The 21,369-nt window shown below is 41.9% G+C and overlaps 1 protein-coding gene and 1 pseudogene across 3 annotated transcripts in view; one reads left to right on the top strand and one right to left on the bottom strand.

The window, feature by feature from the left end:
* The first annotated feature begins 7,404 nt into the window (after positions 1–7,404).
* Positions 7,405–10,194, top strand: LOC116704029 (tripartite motif-containing protein 16-like; annotated as a pseudogene).
* A 2,816-nt stretch (positions 10,195–13,010) lies between these two features.
* Positions 13,011–21,369, bottom strand: part of ptpn11a (protein tyrosine phosphatase non-receptor type 11a) — a 26,171-nt gene continuing 17,812 nt past the window's right edge. For 2 of the 3 annotated variants that reach the window (XM_032539164.1, XM_032539162.1), the window contains exons 9-16: positions 21,150–21,308; positions 20,721–20,852; positions 19,620–19,774; positions 19,446–19,513; positions 18,588–18,739; positions 18,371–18,489; positions 18,181–18,286; positions 13,011–15,893 (exon numbers count right to left, since the gene is read on the bottom strand). In XM_032539164.1, the coding sequence (XP_032395055.1) occupies positions 18,217–18,286; positions 18,371–18,489; positions 18,588–18,739; positions 19,446–19,513; positions 19,620–19,774; positions 20,721–20,852; positions 21,150–21,308 (855 nt within the window). In that variant the 3' untranslated portion in view covers positions 13,011–15,893; positions 18,181–18,216. The remainder of the gene's footprint in view (positions 15,894–18,180; positions 18,287–18,370; positions 18,490–18,587; positions 18,740–19,445; positions 19,514–19,619; positions 19,775–20,720; positions 20,853–21,149; positions 21,309–21,369) is intronic. The other variant, XM_032539163.1, reaches the window with a different exon arrangement.

A 21,369-nucleotide genomic window follows, 5' to 3' on the forward strand; every position in this document is an offset into this window, starting at 1 on the left:
CAGCCGAAGCACTGCTACATGGGCGCAGAGATCATGTTATGCACAAAATTATTTGAGGCACGTAAAAGAAAAAGAGAAAAAGGATTATAAAGTTGTGCATTAACTTAGTTTCTTCTCCCTCTCTACTCCCATTAATCATCTCTGGACCCCATAAAGCAGTCTTTTTATCTTTTGTTTTCAGAAATTACATTTAAAAAAAATTGTGTATGTTCACAAACACCTGTCCTAACCCTAACCCTAACCCCTAACCCTAACCCTAACCCCCTAACCCTAACCCCTAACCCCTAACCCTACCCTAACCCCTACCCTAACCCTAACCCTAACCCTAACCCACCCTAACCCTAACCCTAACCCCCCCCTAACCCTAACCCTAACCCCCCCTAACCCTAACCCTAAACCTAACCCTAACCCCTAACCCCCTAACCCTAACCCTAACCCTAACCCTAACCCCTAACCCTAACCAACCCAACCCCCTAACCCTAACCCCCTACCCCTAACCCTAACCCTAACCCCCCTAACCCTAACCCTAACCCCTACCCCTAACCCTAACCCTAACCCTAACCCCCAACCCTAACCCTAACCCTAACCCTAACCCCTAAACCCCTAACCAACCCTACCCCCCCTAACCCTAAACCCTAACCCTACCCTAACCCTAACCCTAACCCAACCCTAACCCTCCCCCTAACCCTACCCCTACCCAACCACCTAACCATAACCCCTAACCCAACCCCTACCCTAACCCTAAACCCTAACCCTAACCTAACCTAACCCGACCTAACCCTAACCCTCTAACCCTAACCTTTAACTTACTAAGCATTCTTTTAGTTTCTTCTCCCTCCTACTCCCATTAATCATCTCTGGACCCCATAAAGCAGTCTTTTATCTTTTGTTTTTCCGAATTACATTTAAAAAAAATGTGTATGTTACAAAAACACTGTTACAGATTTAACCATTGGTCCAATTGTTTTTGACCTCTTAAAACAAGTGTTTAGTCGGGTCCCTTGTCACGTATTTCAGATTTCTATGAAAGAGACATTTTCCCTCTAAACCTCCAATATAAATTACTAAACTATTCAAGACCCAAACATGCATAAAAGCAAACGATTGCATGAAAAAAAACACATATTTGAAGTTAGTTAGCTTTTCTCCTCTCCCCTTAATCATCTAAGGACCCCTCAAATTTATCTGGTGACCCTTCTAAGGGGCCCGACCCCTAGGTTGGGGTCCTCTTAAGGTTGGGGTCCTCTGGACTGAAATTACTATACATAATAGTTAACATAGCTCCACCTGGAGCAGCTACAACAGTAACACGCTGCTTCAGTGTTAATTTGTAATAATGTCACGTAGGGTCAGATATCAGTCACAGGAGACATTGAACTGCACAACAAGTACTTTTACCTCAATAGTACAGTATATTTGCTGATAATACTATACATTAAAGGATCTGAATACTTCCCCAATTAAAAATCTATTTAATTTCCTTCTTTGTCTGAGATTGAATCAGCTGCCTCCCTGGCTGTATACATCTTGTGCTACAAAAGAGCTTGTATTCGTGCACCAAATGGGAATACTTTCTAATAGATCTATTTTTAGTCCTTTATTTTCCCTGAAGCTAAACAGCTGCACTTATTATGCGCAATACAATACAAATCCAATAGACCCGCATACATTGTGCAATTAGAGACCATAATGATTATGTAATTTTATTATTCAGTAAACGTAGCAAAGAGTTAACCTTTAGCCCTTTTAAAAGAGTGGTCACTGGAGCAACAGAGTCGTCATGGTCACACGTTACAGATGCTACGCTGACATGCATCCGCATAAAGAGGTCCCAGATTTGGGAACCCAGATAGCTCAGTGGGTTGAGCGGGTGTCTATGTACAGAGGCTTGCTCCTCGACGAAGCGGGCCGGGGTTCGAATCCGGCCTGTGGCCCCTTTGCTGCATGTCACTCCCCCTCTCTCTCCCCCTTTCATACATCTGTCTGCCTATCTAAGAAAGGGAAAAGACCCCGAAGAAAAATAAAAAAAAAAGGTCCCAGATTGAAAGAAGTGAAATTTCTATGTCTTGTTTGATTATAAAAAAAGCAGGTTCAGGGGCTTTATAAATGCTGTAAAAGTATCAAAACACTCAATCCACACAGCCCGTATTCAGAAACCGTGTCTTTAAACGAGCCGTCAGGACTTCTGTGCCGTTGTGATGTCACAACTATACTCCACCGGCTGCTGTGACGGAGCAAGGGATGGATGACAAGCCTTTTATTGGACAGCTCCGTGCTCAAACTGGAAGTTGTTCTGTTGTCATTCGTGAAGACGTCTTGAAAGCGCTTACTCCTACCCCGAGGAGCGAGGATGGGGGAGCGAGCTCAGAGGAGCTACAACCGAGGACCAACGAGAGACCTCTCCGGAAGCCGTGCAGCTGAAAGCCGTTGCCAACTCCACCCAGGTTATTATGAACCATTTGTACAAAAAGCTAGGTAAAAATAAATCACTGTAATCCATTTTTCATTTATTCTTTGCTGTATGCATCACAATGACTGCTGCTGTGTAGGAATCCAGGAAATGAGTGTTCCTTGGGAGTGTTTTTTCGGGGGAAACAAGAGACTTTCACCCAGGAAATGAGTGTTTTAATCCAAACCACAATCTTTTTCTTAACTAGTCGTTTGGTGCCTAAACTAAACTGGTTACCACATTACGCATGCTTTGTGTTGCCTGAACTTAACTGTAACAGCACCGCCAGCTCAAGGTGCTTTGTACCTGGCTCACTTTTATCGTGTAAACCCAACTCCCAACAGCCATTTGGCGACATCTCACGTAACTCTGCAGCTAGCATCACGCGACCAACCTGCAGGGCTGTCGCCTATATTCGTAACATATCATCCATATTGGTGTGCAAACATTTTCCTACAATATCGTTGCCCGCACAGCTCACAAACTCATGTGACGCTTCGGAGAAAAGGCCGTTCGTCCCTCTAAAAGTCATCGCTTCATCTCTCCTTGCATGATTTATTTCTGTCTTTCCCATGTGAAAGCAAGTGAAGGAGACGTGGATGCAATTCATGGATCTGGGATGTACCCAGAGACTCCAAGAGTGAAGATGCAGAAGACCCAGAGACGCTGACCAATCAGAGCTGACTGTGCTTTTCAGAAAAGGCATGAAGAGACAGGCGCTAAATCTGAGCGTTTTCCACAGATAAACACAGGTATATTCAGACAGTATGAGAATTGGAAAATACAGTATTTCTTGAACATTAAAGCATGTTCTAGTAGAACGTCAAAATACAAGTACGAACCTAAGAAGGAGCATGATATGGGACCTTTCAAATGAGCGAAGTTGGAGCCAGTTTGATTTATCTTAATTGTGGATAGTTTGTCCCAGAGGATCACTTTCTGTCCACCAAATGCCAAATGTTCATCTGAAATCCACCCAGCCAGTCTTGCATGTGCAGCAGTTTCCGGCCTGACATTGCCCTCTTGTGGCTCCTTGTAATGTTTAATAATTTGCCCCTGGCCTCCCATCCCTGTGCCTGCTCTGTAATTACACGTCATTGAACACTTAATTGGCCACACATTTTGCCGGCGAGCAGGACATTTGTACAGAATTTAATGTCAACTCGACCGTGAAACTGTGCAAAAACAGGCCGTGGTAAGGCAAGATGTGATGAGAGTGTCACTTCATGCAGCAGAACATGAGTTTGAGTTTTGTTAATTAAAAAAAAAAGAAGCGGAAATTAAAAAATTCCAATCAGGCTTTAGTATGGTCTCTCTCCGTCTGGAAGGAAGCTTGAGTTGATGGATGCAGGTGTTGACAGTAGATTGAGCCTCTCTGCATCTTCAGGCCCAACAAACAGGGAATGCAGGACAACAACACAAATGTTTATTTAGAGATTGCCAGCTTTATGTTGCTAACCAGATACAAAACACATTAAAAATGCCTTTTGTTATTTGCTCGTTTTTCTTCACGTTCTTAAAAAGTATTTTTTATCATTAATAGGCAGTATGGAAGCATTTAAATAGTTTATAACAAACTAATGTTAGCACAAAAGTGTTTATTCATGTAGGCTATTCAACTACTATAATGCCCCATACCTTCATACACACTTTGAATGTCCATATAGCAGCTTATTAATGCATTATAGTGTGTTGTCTGCTTTTTATTAAATGATTATAGACTGCTCATGAATACCATACCAACTTTATTTGTTAAGCAAACCAAAGTTGACCAAAGTGCTGTACAGAAAATAAACAAATTATAATTAATAACCATACAATTTAAAAACACACAAAGTAGCAAATAAGAACAAGTAAATGAAGTCGACATCTTACTATGTGTCAAAAGCCAAAGAGAAAAGATGGGTTTTAAGAATGATAAATGCAATTGTTTTTCATTGTGGGTTTATACTATGTATACACACGTAACACTTTACTATAAAAAGGTACACAAAAAGAGGGCAGTTACTGTTTTTGCAAGAGTAACGAATGATTAGTTACCCTTTTTTAGAAGGGTAGTTACTATCTACCCTTCTGAAAAAGAGTAACTGCCTTTCTATCATGTTCAAAAACAGTAATAACCATTTCATTGTGTTCCTTCTTGTGTAAAGTGTTACCAAAACAAATGACTGAAACAGGATGACGAAGATCTCCGTGTGTACTGTAGATGTTTTCAACAGATGAACCAGTTTGTTAAACGTCAACTAATAGTGTTTAATGTCTGATTCCTTCCACATATTTACATAATTAAGCACCAGTTGTGCAAACACATCCTTAATTGCATAAACCAAAGAAGAGAGCTGCGTATCAGCCGAGGAGTCCCTCAGCCCTGCCTGTCTGTAGGAACTCGAGCATGATGAACAGGGACGAGGGGACGTGTTCTCTGATGTGACGGAATCACATTTGCAAATGATGCTGAAACGCTTCGGGGGTTAAACTGGAGTCGTGTTTGTACAGCGGTTGGTGAAGAGGACGGCTAAAGGCCTGCCCATGATACAGGAATCCCAAATACTGCACAGCACTAACAAGATGAATGTGTAATTATAGAGCTCAACAGGAGACATGTAATATATGCCCTCATGGCTCACTATTCGATGTGTAAGATGGAAAGTTCCCCATACGGTTGTTTTACCAGAATGAGCTGCAGGCAAATGCCTGAAACACATCTATTTATATAAACTGTGCAAAACAGATGTGTCCTCTTAGCAAAAGAGACACTGACATTTTATCTTAAATATCAGAAAATAAATAACACTTCCATTTATAATCATAAAATATCTTCAAATAAATAAGCTAAGACGACGTAGTGACATCTGAAGTAGATCACGCCCTATAGGCCATTTAAAAAAAATTGAATTGCGATCCATTCTTTTATCGCCACCGGTTATGATCTTCACGCAATTAAGTCCATTTATAACAATTTAAGATGCATTGTTACGTGCCTAAAGGTTTTAACAAGCTGGGAGCCCAGACATCAAGAGAAAAGGTCGGGAAGGCTACAGGCTCTATAAATCACTCTCAGCTTAGAAGTCAGTCTCTCTGTGCTTTTAGCTCTTGCGTTGTCCTCGGGTCAAATTTGATCCATTTTGAACAAAAAAGAAAAAAAAGATAGATCTTTGTCAGAAAAGTGTCTTTCAACCAAATGTTTAGAAAACTAATGCGGATTGTTCCACTCATCGGCCCACTGCCTTTAAATTTGGATTTTTTTATTCAATTTTATAGTATTGACATTTCTTTTATGAAAGACCATAGAAAGAAGGGACTAAAATGTACACACAAAAACATCATAAGGCGCAGAAAAAAAAAAAATCAAGGGGAAAGAAACAAAAAAGGTTTGGAAAGAGACGACCAAAACATTGAAAAAAAGGTTTTGATTTTGACCCAGAAAAGCAAAAAGTTGCACGGTCGACGGGAAGACAAAACGGTTAAGAGTCTACAGCCACGTCTGATTGCTTTGAGCTAACTGAGCTAACTGAGCTAGCATCAACATGCTGTCACGTTTTCAGGAAGTCACTGTGCAGGTTTGGACCCAAATGCAGAGGGGGTGAGGGGGAGGTAAAAGGATCAGTTTCAGTGAAATAATGACCAAACATTACCTTACAAACCAAGAAAGCAGGCAAATATCAAACAACAACAACAACAAAAAATCATAGGAAAACCAGTAATACGAGAAAAACAGCGCAACATAGGTACAGCGAGAAGTTGAAACAAAGTAAGACGACAGACTGACACCAACACACGGAGCACACAGACTAAATACACAAGGCAACGAGGGATGTAACGAGAGACAGGTGACATAAGGGTAGATGAACAGGTGAAACACATCAGGGACTAAAATGACTGCAGGAAAGATACAAATTAGGGAAGAACAAGAAGAAACCAGAGAAAAACAGGGAGGCATAGTAGATGACAAATGCTGGGAGCTTTAGGTCATTGCTGTGTGTGTGTGTGTGTGTGTGTGTGTGTGTGTGTGTGTGTGTGTGTGTGTGTGTGTGTGCGCGTGTGTGCGCGTGTGTGTGCGTGTGTGTGTGTGTGTGTGTGTTTTGCAGGGATGTCATAATCCATCAGCTTCTATGCCTGATGGTGGCATGACACAACTTATGTCTCGTGAGTGAGTGGCCGCCGTCTGAAAGGGCGCTGTGCAGCAAACCTCAAAGTCTCCCTGAGGACTATGTCAGTCGGACAGAAAGACACTGGAAAAAGAAAAAGAAGAGCTAAGGGAGAGATGGGAGAAAACATGACAGAAGGAATTCATAAAATAGAGAGACAAAATGTGAATAGGAATATGAATGTAAGAACTAAACATTTATTTTTCAGTCAGACATAAGCTTGGAAGGAGATGCTGTCGTTTGTGTGTGTGTGTGTGTGTTTATAGGCGTGTATGCTTGTGTATCTGTCTGCATCTGAACTCATAAGACTGGACCCGAGTTGAAACAGACAGGATTTAGCTGTTTTTAAAAGAAAGAAAAGTGGCAACAGTGCAGCAGGAAGCGATTTTCAATAACCATCAATGCACTCATTGCACTATTGCCTCTATATTGTTTCTGTTTAGGGTGTGTATATATTAGTGTGTATGTATTGTTTGTTTTGTATGTGTAAGCGCATTATGAGCAATGCTGATCAAAAGAAAAATTCCTCATATGTGTCCTCATATCTGGCATAACAAGCTGATTCTGATCAAACAGCACAAATAATTTACATGAAATCTCTAAGTGAATAAACAATATTAACTCAATACTCATCAAAACTGGGAGATTAGCCTAGTGAGCTGTATAAACTGACTCTCCCCCCTCCTCCTCCTGCTCTCAAACACAGCAGACTCTGCTCTGTCCACACATTTCCATGTTCCCTCCCCTTTGGATCTACAGTTTGCAGATGGGTGTAACCAACATGGCGGTGAAGTGCCAGAGCGGAAGGCCACAAAAACATGTGGTTTTTAGATCAGAGCTCAAACTAGTTTCACTTCTCAGGAAGTGAGAGTCAGACAGTCGTTGTCACTGAGAGGAGAAATGGCGCAGAAAGGAGTTCAGCTGGACCGGGAAACCTTCTCTTGCTCCATCTGTCTGGATCTACTGAAGGATCCGGTGACTACTCCCTGTTGACACAGCTACTGCATGAACTGTATTAAAAGCCACTGGGATGATGAGGATGGTAAGAAAACCCACAGCTGTCCTCAGTGCAGGCAGAGCTTCACACCGAGGCCTGTCCTGCTGAAAAACACCATGTTGGCAGTTTTAGTGGAGGAGCTGAAGAAGACTGGACTCCAGGCTGAAGCTGCTGGTCACTGCTATGCTGGAGCTGAAGATGTGGCCTGTGACTTCTGCTCTGGGAGGAAACTAAAAGCCATCAAGTCCTGTTTGATCTGCCTGGTCTCTTACTGTGAGAAACACCTTCAGCCTCATTTTGAATCAGCTGCCTTTGAAAAACACAAGCTGGTGGAGCCCTCCAAGAAGCTCCAGGAGAACATCTGCTCTCGTCATGATGAGGTGATGAAGATGTTCTGCCGTACTGATCAGCAGCTTCTCTGTTATCTCTGCTCTGTGGATGAACATAAAGGCCACGACACAGTCTCAGCTGCAGCAGAGAGAGCTGAGAGGCAGAGAGAGCTCGAGGGGAGTCGACTCAACATCCGGCAGAGGATCCAGGACAGAGAGAAAGATGTGAAGCTGCTTCAACAGCAGGCGGAGGCCATCAATCTCTCTGCTGATGAAGCAGTGGAGGACAGCGAGAAGATCTTCACTGAGCTGATCCGTCTCCTGGAGAAAAGAAGCTCTGATGTGAAGCAGCAGGTCAGATCCCAGCAGGAAAGGGAAGTGAGTCGAGTCCGAGAGCTTCAGGAGAAGCTGGAGCAGGAGATCGCTGAGCTGAAGAGGAAAGACGCTGAGCTGAAGAAGCTCTCACACACAGAGGACCACAACCAGTTTCTACACAACTACCCCTCACTGGCACCACTCAGCCAATCAGCATCCAGCATCGTAATCTTTCCTTTCAGCGCTTTGAGGACGTGCATGGCCGTGTCAAAGCCAAGATCAACTACAGGACGTCCTGAGGAGAAGGGAAACGTCTCACTGACAGGGACTGAAGTGGACGTTTCAGTGCCAGAACCAGAGCCCAAAAACCGAGCTGGGTTCGTAAAATATTCAAGTAAAAGTAGGGGACCAGACGTCCCGGTTTCCGGAGCAGTCCCCGATTTTGACGACCTGTCCCTGTTCGATCTGTCCCTGAAATGCCGCTTGTCACTGTGACTGACAGACCCGAAATTAGAACGAAGAAAGAAAATACTGACAAAACGTAGCAGATAATCGCACACCCTACACCCGCACGACTCCAGACAGCCAGAGCAATGGTGCTCAGAGAGGTTTTAGAAGCCGTATTTACGATGCTAAATCCCTGATATTACATGGAGTCTGGTGGGTTTAGCGAACGCAATTCGCTGACTTTTATGTGTTAAAAGGATCTAATCTTTAACAGAAAGGTCGACCTCCTTAGAAATCCTTTCCATAATGTTGTCAGACACTTTGAATATTAATCTGGGTCTGTTAGCAGCTAAACAAGCACTTTTATGAACGTAAAGCTGGACAATTATCATATTAACTTCATTGTAGCTTGTTTCTGCCGACTGGAATGATCTCATTATACTGAATCAATGTCAAGGAAATATTCCTCAATAGTTTTTATTGTATCTGATTCTCAATGAGCTGTTGCAGAAACAAGCCTTGAGCAGTAAAGCAAAAGCTGTCAGTAGTTCAGCATTACAACATTTGAAATATTGAGGGGGCTCAGCCTTAATGAGAACAGTTCTAGGTCTAGTGTCCCCATTTTAAGTTTTAGAAAAATGAAAAAATTACTTGTTTTGGAGATAAATCCGCTTCTGAGCTGAAAATGTCCCCGGATTTTGTCTGAGAAATCTGGTCTCCTTACGTAAAATCACCCTGGATCCAAACACAGTAAACAAAGAGCTGTTATTATCTGAGGGGAACAGGAAAGCAACATTAATGGAGGGTTACCAGCCGTATCCCAGTCCCCCAGACAGATTCACAGGTCTCAGGTCCTGAGTAGAGAGAGTCTGACTGGACGTTGTTACTGGGAGGTGGAGATGAGAGGGAGAGTTTATGTAGCAGTCGCATACAAGAATATCAGCAGAGCAGGGTGGTCGAAAGAATGTTTATTTGGACTAAATGACCAATCCTGGGCGTTAAGTTGTAACAACAACAGTTCTTCATTTTGGAACAACAAATCCCACGCTCGTCTCAGGTCCTGTGTCCTCCAGAGTAGGAGTGTACCTGGATCACAGTGCAGGTATTCTGTCCTTCTACAGCGTCTCTGAAACCATGACTCTCCTCCACAGAGTCCAGACCACGTTCACTCAGCCGCTCTATGCTGGATTTTGGATTATAAATCCCAGAGACTCTGCTGAGTTGTGTAAACTGCAATAGACTTTTAGGGTTAAATTCTGTTTCTGTTTTGTCCCCATGTTTGTTGCTGAGAGTTGATTGTTGTGGAGTTTCTTAAATGTTGTTATCATAATCATGAATAATTCATTTTTCTCTTTAACATAGCTGAGATTGTGGTCTAACAAAGTGATTGTGTGTATGAAGTGAATGTGTTCATGAAATCATTGAATCAGAGTCTTTAAACAGACTTTACTGCTGGGATGTCTGAACAAACTGAAGCTGTACATGATGAATAAACCAACGTGAACAAAGTATTTTCTTCCCTGTCTTCATTCCACAGTTTCATACAAAGCTGATGGAGAAAATGAGAAAGTGATATGAGAGTATCTCAGTATAACTGATGCGCTTTCCCTCCTAAAACCCCACAAAGTCCAGTGTTCATGTTTAGAGTCGGTCAGTCTCTGTCCTTTCAACTCTCCTCACTAAAACGGCTCCGTCACAGAGAAATGAGCAGAGTTTTCTATCACTTGCTGCATTTTACAGCCAACATTTCCTCTCTGCACTGAGTCAATAAACACTACACAGACTTAAAAACTATAAAATAATTAAATAGTTTGAAATAATTTGGTCAATTACAACGTTGGAATCAGATTAATGCCAGAGGGAGCAAACCAAGTGAAAGTGCTCTAATGAGGTTATTGCAGTGAGCACATTTCACCACTAGAGGTCAGTACAGGCTGTAACTGGAAGAGTTTTCAGGGGTCTCTGCTGGGTCTTTTTAACCTTCATGTTGTCCTCGGGTCAAATTGACCCGTTTTCCTACATCAATGTTCTTTTTAACTACCCAAAATAACATGATTGATTCCACACTCTTTGGGGTGATTTTGCTGGGTAATTTTGGGGTGTCTTATTCAATTTTACAGCATTTAAAAAACAAATTGAAGTGTTTTTGAAATAGTGTTGAGTAAAAGTTGACATATTCCAGTCTGTGATTATCCATCAACATCCATTCCTTTAATTTTAGTCTCAATAATTCCTAATTCCTGCTTGTCTAACTCAAACATTAGGTACAATTCCCTATAAATGAGGTTTATTGACAAAAATAAATGTAAAACTAAAGTTAATAAGGCAACGGCCTTCATCCTCGCTCCTCCATCCTCGGCAGTAAGAAGAACTTTGAGATGGAGGACCAGAGTTTGAAGAGATATCAAATGAGAGACTTGGGAAGCAGACGGATGGGGAAATGACAAGTCTAAAGAGTTCCTATGGGAATGCACGTTGTACTGACTGCTACTTATACTGAAGACAAAGACCGGAGTACTTCTTCCACCACTGCCAGGAAGCCAAATTACAAATCCTACCATGGCCGCCCCAACACCCGCCCCGCAAAGCAGCTCGATTGGTTGGGGTTAGGCATTTTACCTTGAGTGATTAAGGTTGAGATAGTGGATTGGTCAGGGGATAGGATGAAGCAGTTATACATTATTATACATGAAAGATTGAGGACTTTTGAGAAAGCCTTGGGGCCTTGGGGTCTTCCTAAACCAAACTTATTATATAGGATTATAAGCAGATGCATCGGGGAATATGGACCAATGACCAGTTTACACAAATGTAAAGTTCATGAATTAAAGTGAATAAGCAGACTTTCAGTCTGAGTTGAATTTTTAAAGGTCTTACAAATGATTGATAAGCAGAAAGTTGTTTTCATGTTATTGAATACTGCATGTGGGAAGCACCTGGATTAAACCCAACATACCCCTGATGTGGTCCTGACAAGTGGAAGGTCAGAGGTCAGTGGAGGAGATGGTAGCTCAGATGAGCTCTTTACGGAAATTTGTTCCGTTTTTTAAATCAGCATTTAACATCGCTGTGGGATAAACACTCGGTGTAAACCCCTACTCAGCAGACACAGAACATTTCACTACCAAACACCTAGCTGTATTTATAGTTCCACCGATATTGGAGATGGCTTCGCCAACAGATGAGAACCACCAGATGGGGGTACGCGTTCTCGGGGGTTTAAGGTTTTAAGTTAGTCTGAATTCTTCTCACCTCAACAATTCCAGACTTTGCTCATCACTTATGCACAAACGCATAGCCAAACTAGTCTCACACAATGTCAAATTTAGAAGTAGTAGTTTATTTGTACATGTAAAACATTAAAATAAAAAATATATATACATACATTCATGCATATATAATTAAAATGACATTAATTGTAATGTACTTCTCTGCACAATCTTCCAAAATGATTTAAAGTCATTCAAATAAAAAGAATTCCATGTTTAAAAAGGAGTAGGAAGAAGTTCCTAAACAACTTATCTCTCTACTTTTATTCTTTAGTAAATACAAAATCTTATGCTTCACTTATTCACACATCATAGACACAGATGCATGCATACCTACACACATTCACACGGTTTTTATTTCTTTTCCCTCTATAGCAGATTAAATTAGACATCCATACTAGACTTAGTATATAGATATTAGTATATAGATGCTAAGCAACTATACAGTCATTATACAATACTATCACTTCAAATCCTTTTTTGTATCCCTTTAACATGTTCATTTTAAATAATCTCTTGAAATTGCTCATTGTTGTTCATGATTTCATCTCTTCACTGCAGCTGATCCATATAGTAACTCCTTTTGTTGTGATGCAGTGAAATTTGAATCCATATGACCCGGTTTTTGCCTTTAAAGTAGTCTCGCTTTTCCAGGACCTCCAAGGGAAAAAAAGCGGAAGGAAACTGTAAATACACGCATGCGTCTGTATGTCTTGCGGCACTGGAACAATCCTGAAAGAGACCTCGAGGGATATAGACTACCTTAGGAGACATAGAGACAATTAACTCAAATACACACAGACACGGTGTTAATGAGGCATGAGCCGCCATTTATTGTTATTGAGAAAGTTAACATGGTTAACTGCATTGAAAGTCATACAATGAACCTCTTAAGCTTTGTGAGCAGTCCCTTCCTGTATCACAGAGAGAAAGCTGTAGGAATATACATACAGTATATCTTATTGGCAAGTAGATATGCTTTAGTAAGTACATTCTCCTCTACCAGGTACTCATGTACAATATACATGTTAAAAAATATAGTTTGTGTGCGATCACCGCTTTTTTTTGTTCAGGATGAAAGGAATCACATTTAAGTGTTAAAGGTTCTTGAATGGCGGTGGAACTGATGAGCACAGTTGTTTTTTTTTATAGCTATCACATACACTTAGGCATATGCATAGAAGGCACGTCTATGCATCTAAAATTGCTTACATGATAATAAATGGAGAGCAGTTTTATCATCAGGGAAGAAAAACAAAAAGTATCCAAGAACACACGGCTGATAGGCAGCCGCACGCTCACAACAACACTCGCCACACACAACGTCCCTCACACACAACACCAACACTTCCCACACACACACACACACCCCCTCACACACACACACACACACACACACACACACACACACACACCACACACACCACACAACACCCACACAACACACACACACACACCACACACACACAACACACACACACACACCCACACACACACACACACAAACACCCACACAACACACACACCACACACACAAAACGTCCTCGCGCACACCCACACAAAACATCCTTGCATACACAACACACACACCCACAAAGAAAGCACTCCATGAAATAGCAGAAGAGTACAAACTCATGTTTTGACATAAAACTGCATACAGTACACCACACGTCAGAATATCTCATCAGGGTTGTATAGAGAGAGAGAGAGAGATAGAGAGAGATAGAGAGAGAGAGAGAGAGAGAGAGAGAGAGAGAGAGGGAGACAGAGAGAGAGAGAGAGAGGGAGGAAGCATCGCCCCCCGAAAAACAAACAAATGCTGATTTCATGATTTTTAAGTTGTTAGAGGAAGAAGCTGACCATTCCTGGATCAGTGGTTCTTGAGAACTGTCCCTCAAGGCAAAGAGGAGAGCCACAGATCTCCTTTTTTCCTTTTGTCAAATGAAGAGATTCTGAGTCAGAGCTGTTACAGTTCAGTCGCCAGACTGCAGTTCCTCAAGGCGTAGTGATGGGAAGGCGGAGACAAAGAGAAAATACTTAGGCCACGCGTTTGAAATGAGCGCTGTGGATTCCCACAGAATATTGCAGAAACAAAACATTGGACTTCCCTAAATACTGCTGCTGATTGTGACGGTAAAATTAAAGGAGTAGTTTTGACATTTTGAGAAATACACTTGCTTGTTATATGAAAAAGATCAATACCTGTCTCTCATATCTGTACGCCAAAAAGTAAGCTAGGGCTAGCAGGTAATAGCTTAGCTTAGCATAAAGACAGGCAGGTAATGGGAAACTGCTAGCCTGGCTCTGTCTGAAGGGGACAAATCCTTTGGACCTTAACTTGTGATTGACTTGTCAAGTTAACACTTTTGTTATTTTATATAGATTAAACTGAGCATTTTTTAGCTTTAGAGATGCTGGTATGTGTTTTTGATAGCTTTGGAGAAAGCTACGCTAGCTGTTTTCACCTGTTATGTGCTAAACTAAGCTAAATAGCTGCTAACTGTAGCTTCCTATTTAGCGTACAGACAGAGGAATCAATCTTCTACATGTTACTAGGATTAACTTTAACAAAAAGACAAGACAGAAAGAAAAGTGTAAGCATGCGTGTGCGTGTGTGTGTGTGTGTGCATGAACTACTGAATCCAGCTGACTGTCACAGAGCCAACAATCTACAACCACAACGATAAATACTGTATCTATAGTGCCAAAGCGGAGAGATGTGTGAATGCTTCTTTAAGTCAGTCAGTGACTGTTAAAATTAAGTACATGTGGTGCTCAACATAGGCAATGGTACACAAAAGGCATTTCTCTTAAAAAAAAAAAAAGGAAAAAAAGAAGCAAGAATGAAAATAAGTAAATATGCACTTTAAAAAAATTACAAAAACAAGCCGTGCGTCTGTGGCGATGCCTGCAACTGAGATACTTAACAGAGTGCCCTGAAATCTCATTATATGTCCTCACACTGACTTTAACACAGAAATGCAGGCGTGAAGAAACTCCTCTTTAAAGCCCGCGTTACATTATTTATAAATCCACCAGGTTAATCAAGGCTTGACTGTAACGGTTATGCTGCTCAGTAAAAGTGCAGCAAAAAGGGCTTTCGGCTTGAGCTCAGGAATGGTTAACTAACAGACACTGTGTATCCCAAAAACAAAGAACACATTTAACCCATGTGGACGACGTTAAGTTAATTCACGCTCCGAACAGCCTGAATTAAAGTCTCTCTTCCAGGCAGTTCTGGCGCAAAAAGAAATAAAAGGAATTCATGTTTAGAAGTCAGTGGATTAAAGATCAACAGTAAATATGGTAGTACACTACAATGCCAATAGTTCTTCATTCTGAAACATTACTCTATATAACACAGGGAAAACTAGACAACTATCACTGGAAAATTTGCCCCACTTGTGTCCACATATAAGGCCTCGTCTCCCAATGAACAGGCCGAATGGAGACTTCCAATTGGCTGAGAAATGTGGATAAAACCTTTTGTGGTTTTGGCACAAGCCTTTTCAGGAAACTCCTCACTTCCGTCTCCAAACAAACAATCTACATGACCTTCCTTTGGTTGTTAAATTAAAAAAAAAAAGGTAAAACAGCAAAATAAAGATGAGCAAAGATTAGCTAGGTTTTCCCCCTCTGAGGAGAGAGCTCGCCGTTTGCAGCCCTTGTTGGGGGGAGATTTACGAAGGCTTAACCCAAGCGGTTGTTTAGTAGGATTTAGCATGTTAGGCTTCTCAGAGGCTCTTCTGACGATCATCACAGTGGTTCAGAATTCAACTAGAGGGCAAATGTTCATGTATGATGAGCGAGAACAGGAGGACCCCGGTGTCAGGGTCTCTCTCACGTTTTTTGGGTTTTTTTTCCATTGTTCCATGTCATTACGGTCAAATGTCAGGCGTCACGGTGTGGCTGGCGAAACAACTGTCAGGTATCAAGATCCTGAAGGAGACAGAAAGAAAAAGAATAAAAGGAGGTGTCAATCACACATTTTACCGCGATACTATACTATATCGATTATTTGGTCAATGACACAAGGATCTCTGATATCACAAAGTAGAGGCATTGGGATCCCGCGGGTCCCAACCCAAATATCACGGGCGGTTTTTACCAGGCTGCTGCAGGTGGGGGCATGAAGTCCAAAAATAAACGGCGGTGTAGATCATCCTGGTGAATGATATGTTCGCATTAGGACACTAAGGGACCTCGTACTTCAGGAAGTGCGCATGCACACTGGGTTACAGGTCTAGTAGGTGTACAGGGCCCACCATGTTATCTGTATGGTCTGTTTAGTAAGTTCAGTATTCCCACCAGAGGTTTATAGAATAAACCCATCCGGCTTGGATATAAACCATGGACTCCTCAATCATTTCAGCAGGCGGGCCCCGGGATTCAGGAGCACTGATCCTGAATCCGCCCTGTAACTGACTGATAGGCTCGCCTAGCTCGGTTTTATAAGACAATTAATAACACACACGGAGCATCCAGTTAAACACCTATGAAACGCTTTATTAACACTCCTCTACTCCCTCTCTCTCTCTCACTTCTTTCCCAGGGCACTGTGCCCCGCCCCTTTCCCCTACGGCGACCTGAGGGATCCAATCAACGGGGACTTTAACAAGAAATCTGTTAGAGAGTGTTGAAAGACGGGGAAACCAAAGGGAATCAAACAACCTGAACACATTCTAAAACAAGTTAAATAAATAAACGAGTATAATGTCACTTTGCCCTTATATTGCACTAGAATAACTTACTATTGGACTATTATTGCACAACATAATGTTGCTACTTATTACTGACAGATATGCATTATTATTAATAATACTACACAGTAAAATAACTAGTTTCCCTGCGGGAGGGGAGAAGACACAAAGTCACTGGTCAGTCCATCGATGTTTGCCTTGTGGGCGGGACCCAACGCACAAGCTGCGGGAACGGGCGACGGGATTAAAATTAATTAATTAATTAATTAAAATAAAAAAAACAGCCTGGCGCAGGGCTTTATCACAAAGTCTGCCACGACTTGATTCAGGGGCCTGCGACCGTTACGAGATGAAACATGAACCCATTTAACACAATCAGTTACATTTATTTACATTTACACAAAGCAACCCCAATGAGATTAGTCAATTTAAACACTGAGCTCTTTACTCAAACTTTCAAAATAAAGACCCGTCTTTAAGATGACAATATGTATAGATATTGTCACTTTGTCTGATTAATATCAATCCAGATCGATGCATCGTTACACCCCTAAAAAAGAAAAAATGTAGAAGTGTGATATTGGAAGGAAGTGTTGAGTTTACACTGTTGTCTCGAGAAACTGTAAAAAATGCAGAATAATACACATTACTTCCAACAACACAGTCACACCAGACTTGCCAATCTATTGCTTCGAGTTTCACCTTTTAAGAGAAATTCAGTTTCTGACATTAAGTTCATTCATTTTAAAATCGCTTTCACTTTGCCATTTCATCCAGTTGGCGTTAAGTTAAATAGATTTTTAAACACTGAAAATCCTGTTGTGGTTCAAAGGGCATAATGCCACTTTTTTATGGCGGGCTTTTAATGTGAAACATCTGCGGAAAGTCTTCAGTGTTGGCATGACACCAACACACAAAAATTCGAAAAATAAAATAAAACAATTTTTTTCTAAGTTGAAACAGAGTTAAAGGGAAGCGATATTACACATATTACACTGAAAACACAAAATCTAACATAGAATCACCATCAGGTTAGAAGTTATGGTGAACCAGTCAGCAAACTGGAACGATATGAGTGTGGTAGATGTAGGGCTACGCAATTATGGCCAAAATGATAATCACGATTATATTGATCAATATTGTGAACACCTCTGATTGGCCCATGGAGGCACGTGACCAGACAGGGGTTTACGGAGCGCTAGATTAGCTTTGCAAAAAAATAAAACTTTTATTCGGAGCGTTCTAGGAATAGAATGATGCATTTTAAATATCGATCGATCACGAAAATGTGATTGCGGGAAGCCCAAATCGTGATTGTGATTAAAATTCGATTAATTGGGCAGTCCTAGGTACATTATCCACCACGTGTACGATTAGAATTCAGGTAATTTAAACTCCCTAAATATTTTTTTTTTCAATGTCCAGCCTTTGTTTTTCCACAGCCAGCTGAATTCTTCCTTTAATGAATGAGAGTTTACAGTCTCAGATCGTTTTTGCGTATGAGCAACACGTTAGATTTCATTTACCCGGAACTGAAAGAGCACTAGGGTGAAAGGTGAATCTCATCTGTAGCTCTTCTGCTGCTGCATCAGGCCCACGTTCTCATACACTCTGGAGCTGTCCTCCCTCATCCTGCCAACACATACATACACTTGCATGAGAAACTACCGGCGAGGCTTTCAATGCAACATGAAGCTAGTGCAGCGATTTACTCACTCTGTGCAGGTGGGAGTAGGAATAGGAGTGCAGGGGGGCAGGGGGCTCTGCTCTCCCCCAGTCAGGTCAGACAAGGAGTACTTGATGTTGGTGTACTCGCGCCCTTTAATCTTACTTTTCTGCAGAGTGGGGAAAAAAGAAATGTTAATAACACGAGCAGGAAAAAAGAAGAAAAAACCTAGAAAATGTAAAAAGTGAGGTGTAATCTGCTGCACACCTGTTCCTCCTCTATGCGTCTCTGCAGCGTCTCTATGTAGTGCTGCACAGCCATGTAGATGAATCTGTACTGCGCCTCGGTCTGCACCATCCCAGAGCGTTGGGAACGGACCATCTGGATGGTCTTTGGCACGTCGATGTCGCAGTCCACACCTGCAGCACGAAAACAATATCTTACACTGAGAAGTTGAGGCTTTTTGCTGCCGATGGCCCGCTGCTGATTCGGGTAACGCCGTTGTGTTGTATGGTGTCATAGTAACGACTATGTCTCAAAGCGCGCTGATGGAGTATGTCCTGTTCAAAATCGACTCCCTCGGAGTGGGGAGGGCAGTTGAAGCAGGCGGTTGACCCAATCACACCCTGGTTAAGGTGTATACATGCAGGGATAGCCCGGTTACGGAAGGAGTCCTCTACCTCTGTTAACCGGGTTCTATAACCAGAGGTAAGGTGTTAAAAAGGGGACAAATCTGGCAACTTTCTGTAAAAAAGTCGTCAGTATTGTCCAGTGAGCACCCAAGGTATTTCTCTCCTGTGGCCGCCAAAACCGTCACCTGTCCCTGAATCTGTTTTGTGACAGATTTCCCCTCCCTTTGAAGAATTTCTTGTTTAACTTCATAAATAGGCTACCCAAGTAATAAGTATTAGGTAAAATGAATTTCTGTTTTGAATTTGTGATTATTTGGCTAAAGATTTCTATTTCTTTCCATTTACCTTGCTGACACAACCACTAAGCTTTATGCAAATAATTGCGTAATGATGTCACAAATATGCAAATGAGTGTATGATGATATTGTTAGACAATCATTTCTGAGACAATTACTTGTACTGTAAGATTTGTTGCAGCTCTAGCAGGACTCACCTTTTTCTCTGATCACATCTATCAGGATGTCAATCACTATAAACGTTCCTGTCCGCCCGATCCCTGCACTGAAAACCACGAGAGAACGTCTTTGTGTTAACACGTGCATTCATGGTGTGTGTTACCAAGGATTTATGGCTCATTAATTGAAGTGATTTCAGCGCATGTGTGTACCTGCAGTGTACCGCTATGGGCCCAGCGTCCAGGATGCTCTCCTGCTTCAGGTTGACCTCCTCTAGGAAGTCGAGTACGCCTCCTGGGTCTGTGGGGACTCCGTGGTCCGGCCACGCTCTGAAGTGGTACTGCCAAACTGTACGTTCTGTGTTGCCCTAAAAACAACATGCAAGCGGAGAAGTACATTCAACAGACAAGATAGATTCAAAACGGTTTGGTTCATTATAATCAATTAAGAGGTTTGAGATTAAAACGTTACAGTATTTCTCAACAAGATGAAAAAGTTGTGCAGAATTACGTCGGTACGACTAAAGACCAATTCACATTAATTAAATCAATCATCGCCAAATGTTGGTCTTTGAGAGCATGCAAGTGCCAGATTCCTCTGCATGTTTCACAGAGAACAGGGCTCAGGTTGACACACACAAGTTAGTGGCACTATCTTTGTGGGGACCCGCCATTGACATAATGCATTCCCTAGCCCCTTACCCTAACCCCAACCATCACAGCTAAATGCCTAACCTCAACCCTTACCCATGACCCTAATTCCAACCCTAAAACCAAGTCTTAACCCTTAAACAGCCCTTTAAAGTTGTGGGGTCCCGCAATTTTGCCCCACAAAGCTGTGGCCACAAGTTTATTGGACTCCTGTTTTTTGGACCCCACGAATATAGTTAAACTATATAGTTAAAGACCGCCCACCCACCCCACCACACACACACACACACACACACACACACACAATGTCAGTAAAGCGGTATAATCATTTTCTTTGCTACATTCCAGCTGCGTGTGCCCTGCGAGCAATTGCCAGAAGCGTGCGTGCAGCAGGATTGAGGTTTAAAGTCTGTTTTCAGTACAATGCATTTCCTAAAAAAAGATATTTTGAAGAGAACATGCAATGTTAGACTTGGACTGCTCCAAATGAATGCATTTAGTGCTGCTGGTAAACAACTACAGCACAATGACGCCCACTAGTGCTGTCTGGTAAAACGGCTTTGAACATTCCCGTCTATTGAGGAATTAGGAAAAATCTATACATTAACATTAAAGCGCAATCTATGAGCTTCTACTCTGTTTCTACACACAAACACAACTTACCTGTCCGACTTTGGAGAGTTTGAGTTCTCTTAAGATGTAGTCGTGTGCAGATGTCTCTCTGACGTTGCGAACACGCATCGCACCGTACTCCTTCAGAGCCGACATGTCCGGCCAGTACTTCACACATTTACTCTGTGGAGAAACAATAATTCACTTTGACGTGTTTGCTCTGACGCTGCAGTGGTGGAAGAAGTACTCCAATCTTAGTGGTATTGCTATATTATACCACAGTAAAAGATCTAAGTACTACTTCTACCACAGGTGACTGACACAAAAACCTGATATATAGTTTGTAGTTGCATTGGAAATATATAATGTCTTTGCTTAGCTAGTATTCAGGAGTAACACCGTATTTAATACACATTATTAATGTTTTTTAGAGTGGACTGACATGAAGTCACGGTTCAGTGTGTCATCCTTTTTGCTCACCTTTCCTCTCTCCACCTCCTTGGTGGTCATGACGATGACTCGCGAGTTCACCTGAAACACCATCCTCCAGAAGTCACTGATGGTGGTCTGCAGACAGCCCTGAGTGGCGATGTAGCTCTTCTTCGCCTTTGTACTGTTACACTTCGGGTCCAGCTCCGGCTAGACACACAGACACACACAGACACACACAGACACACACAGACACACACAGATACACACA

This window comes from Etheostoma spectabile, chromosome 16 (genome assembly GCF_008692095.1).
Source record: "Etheostoma spectabile isolate EspeVRDwgs_2016 chromosome 16, UIUC_Espe_1.0, whole genome shotgun sequence".
NCBI lineage: Eukaryota > Metazoa > Chordata > Actinopteri > Perciformes > Percidae > Etheostoma > Etheostoma spectabile.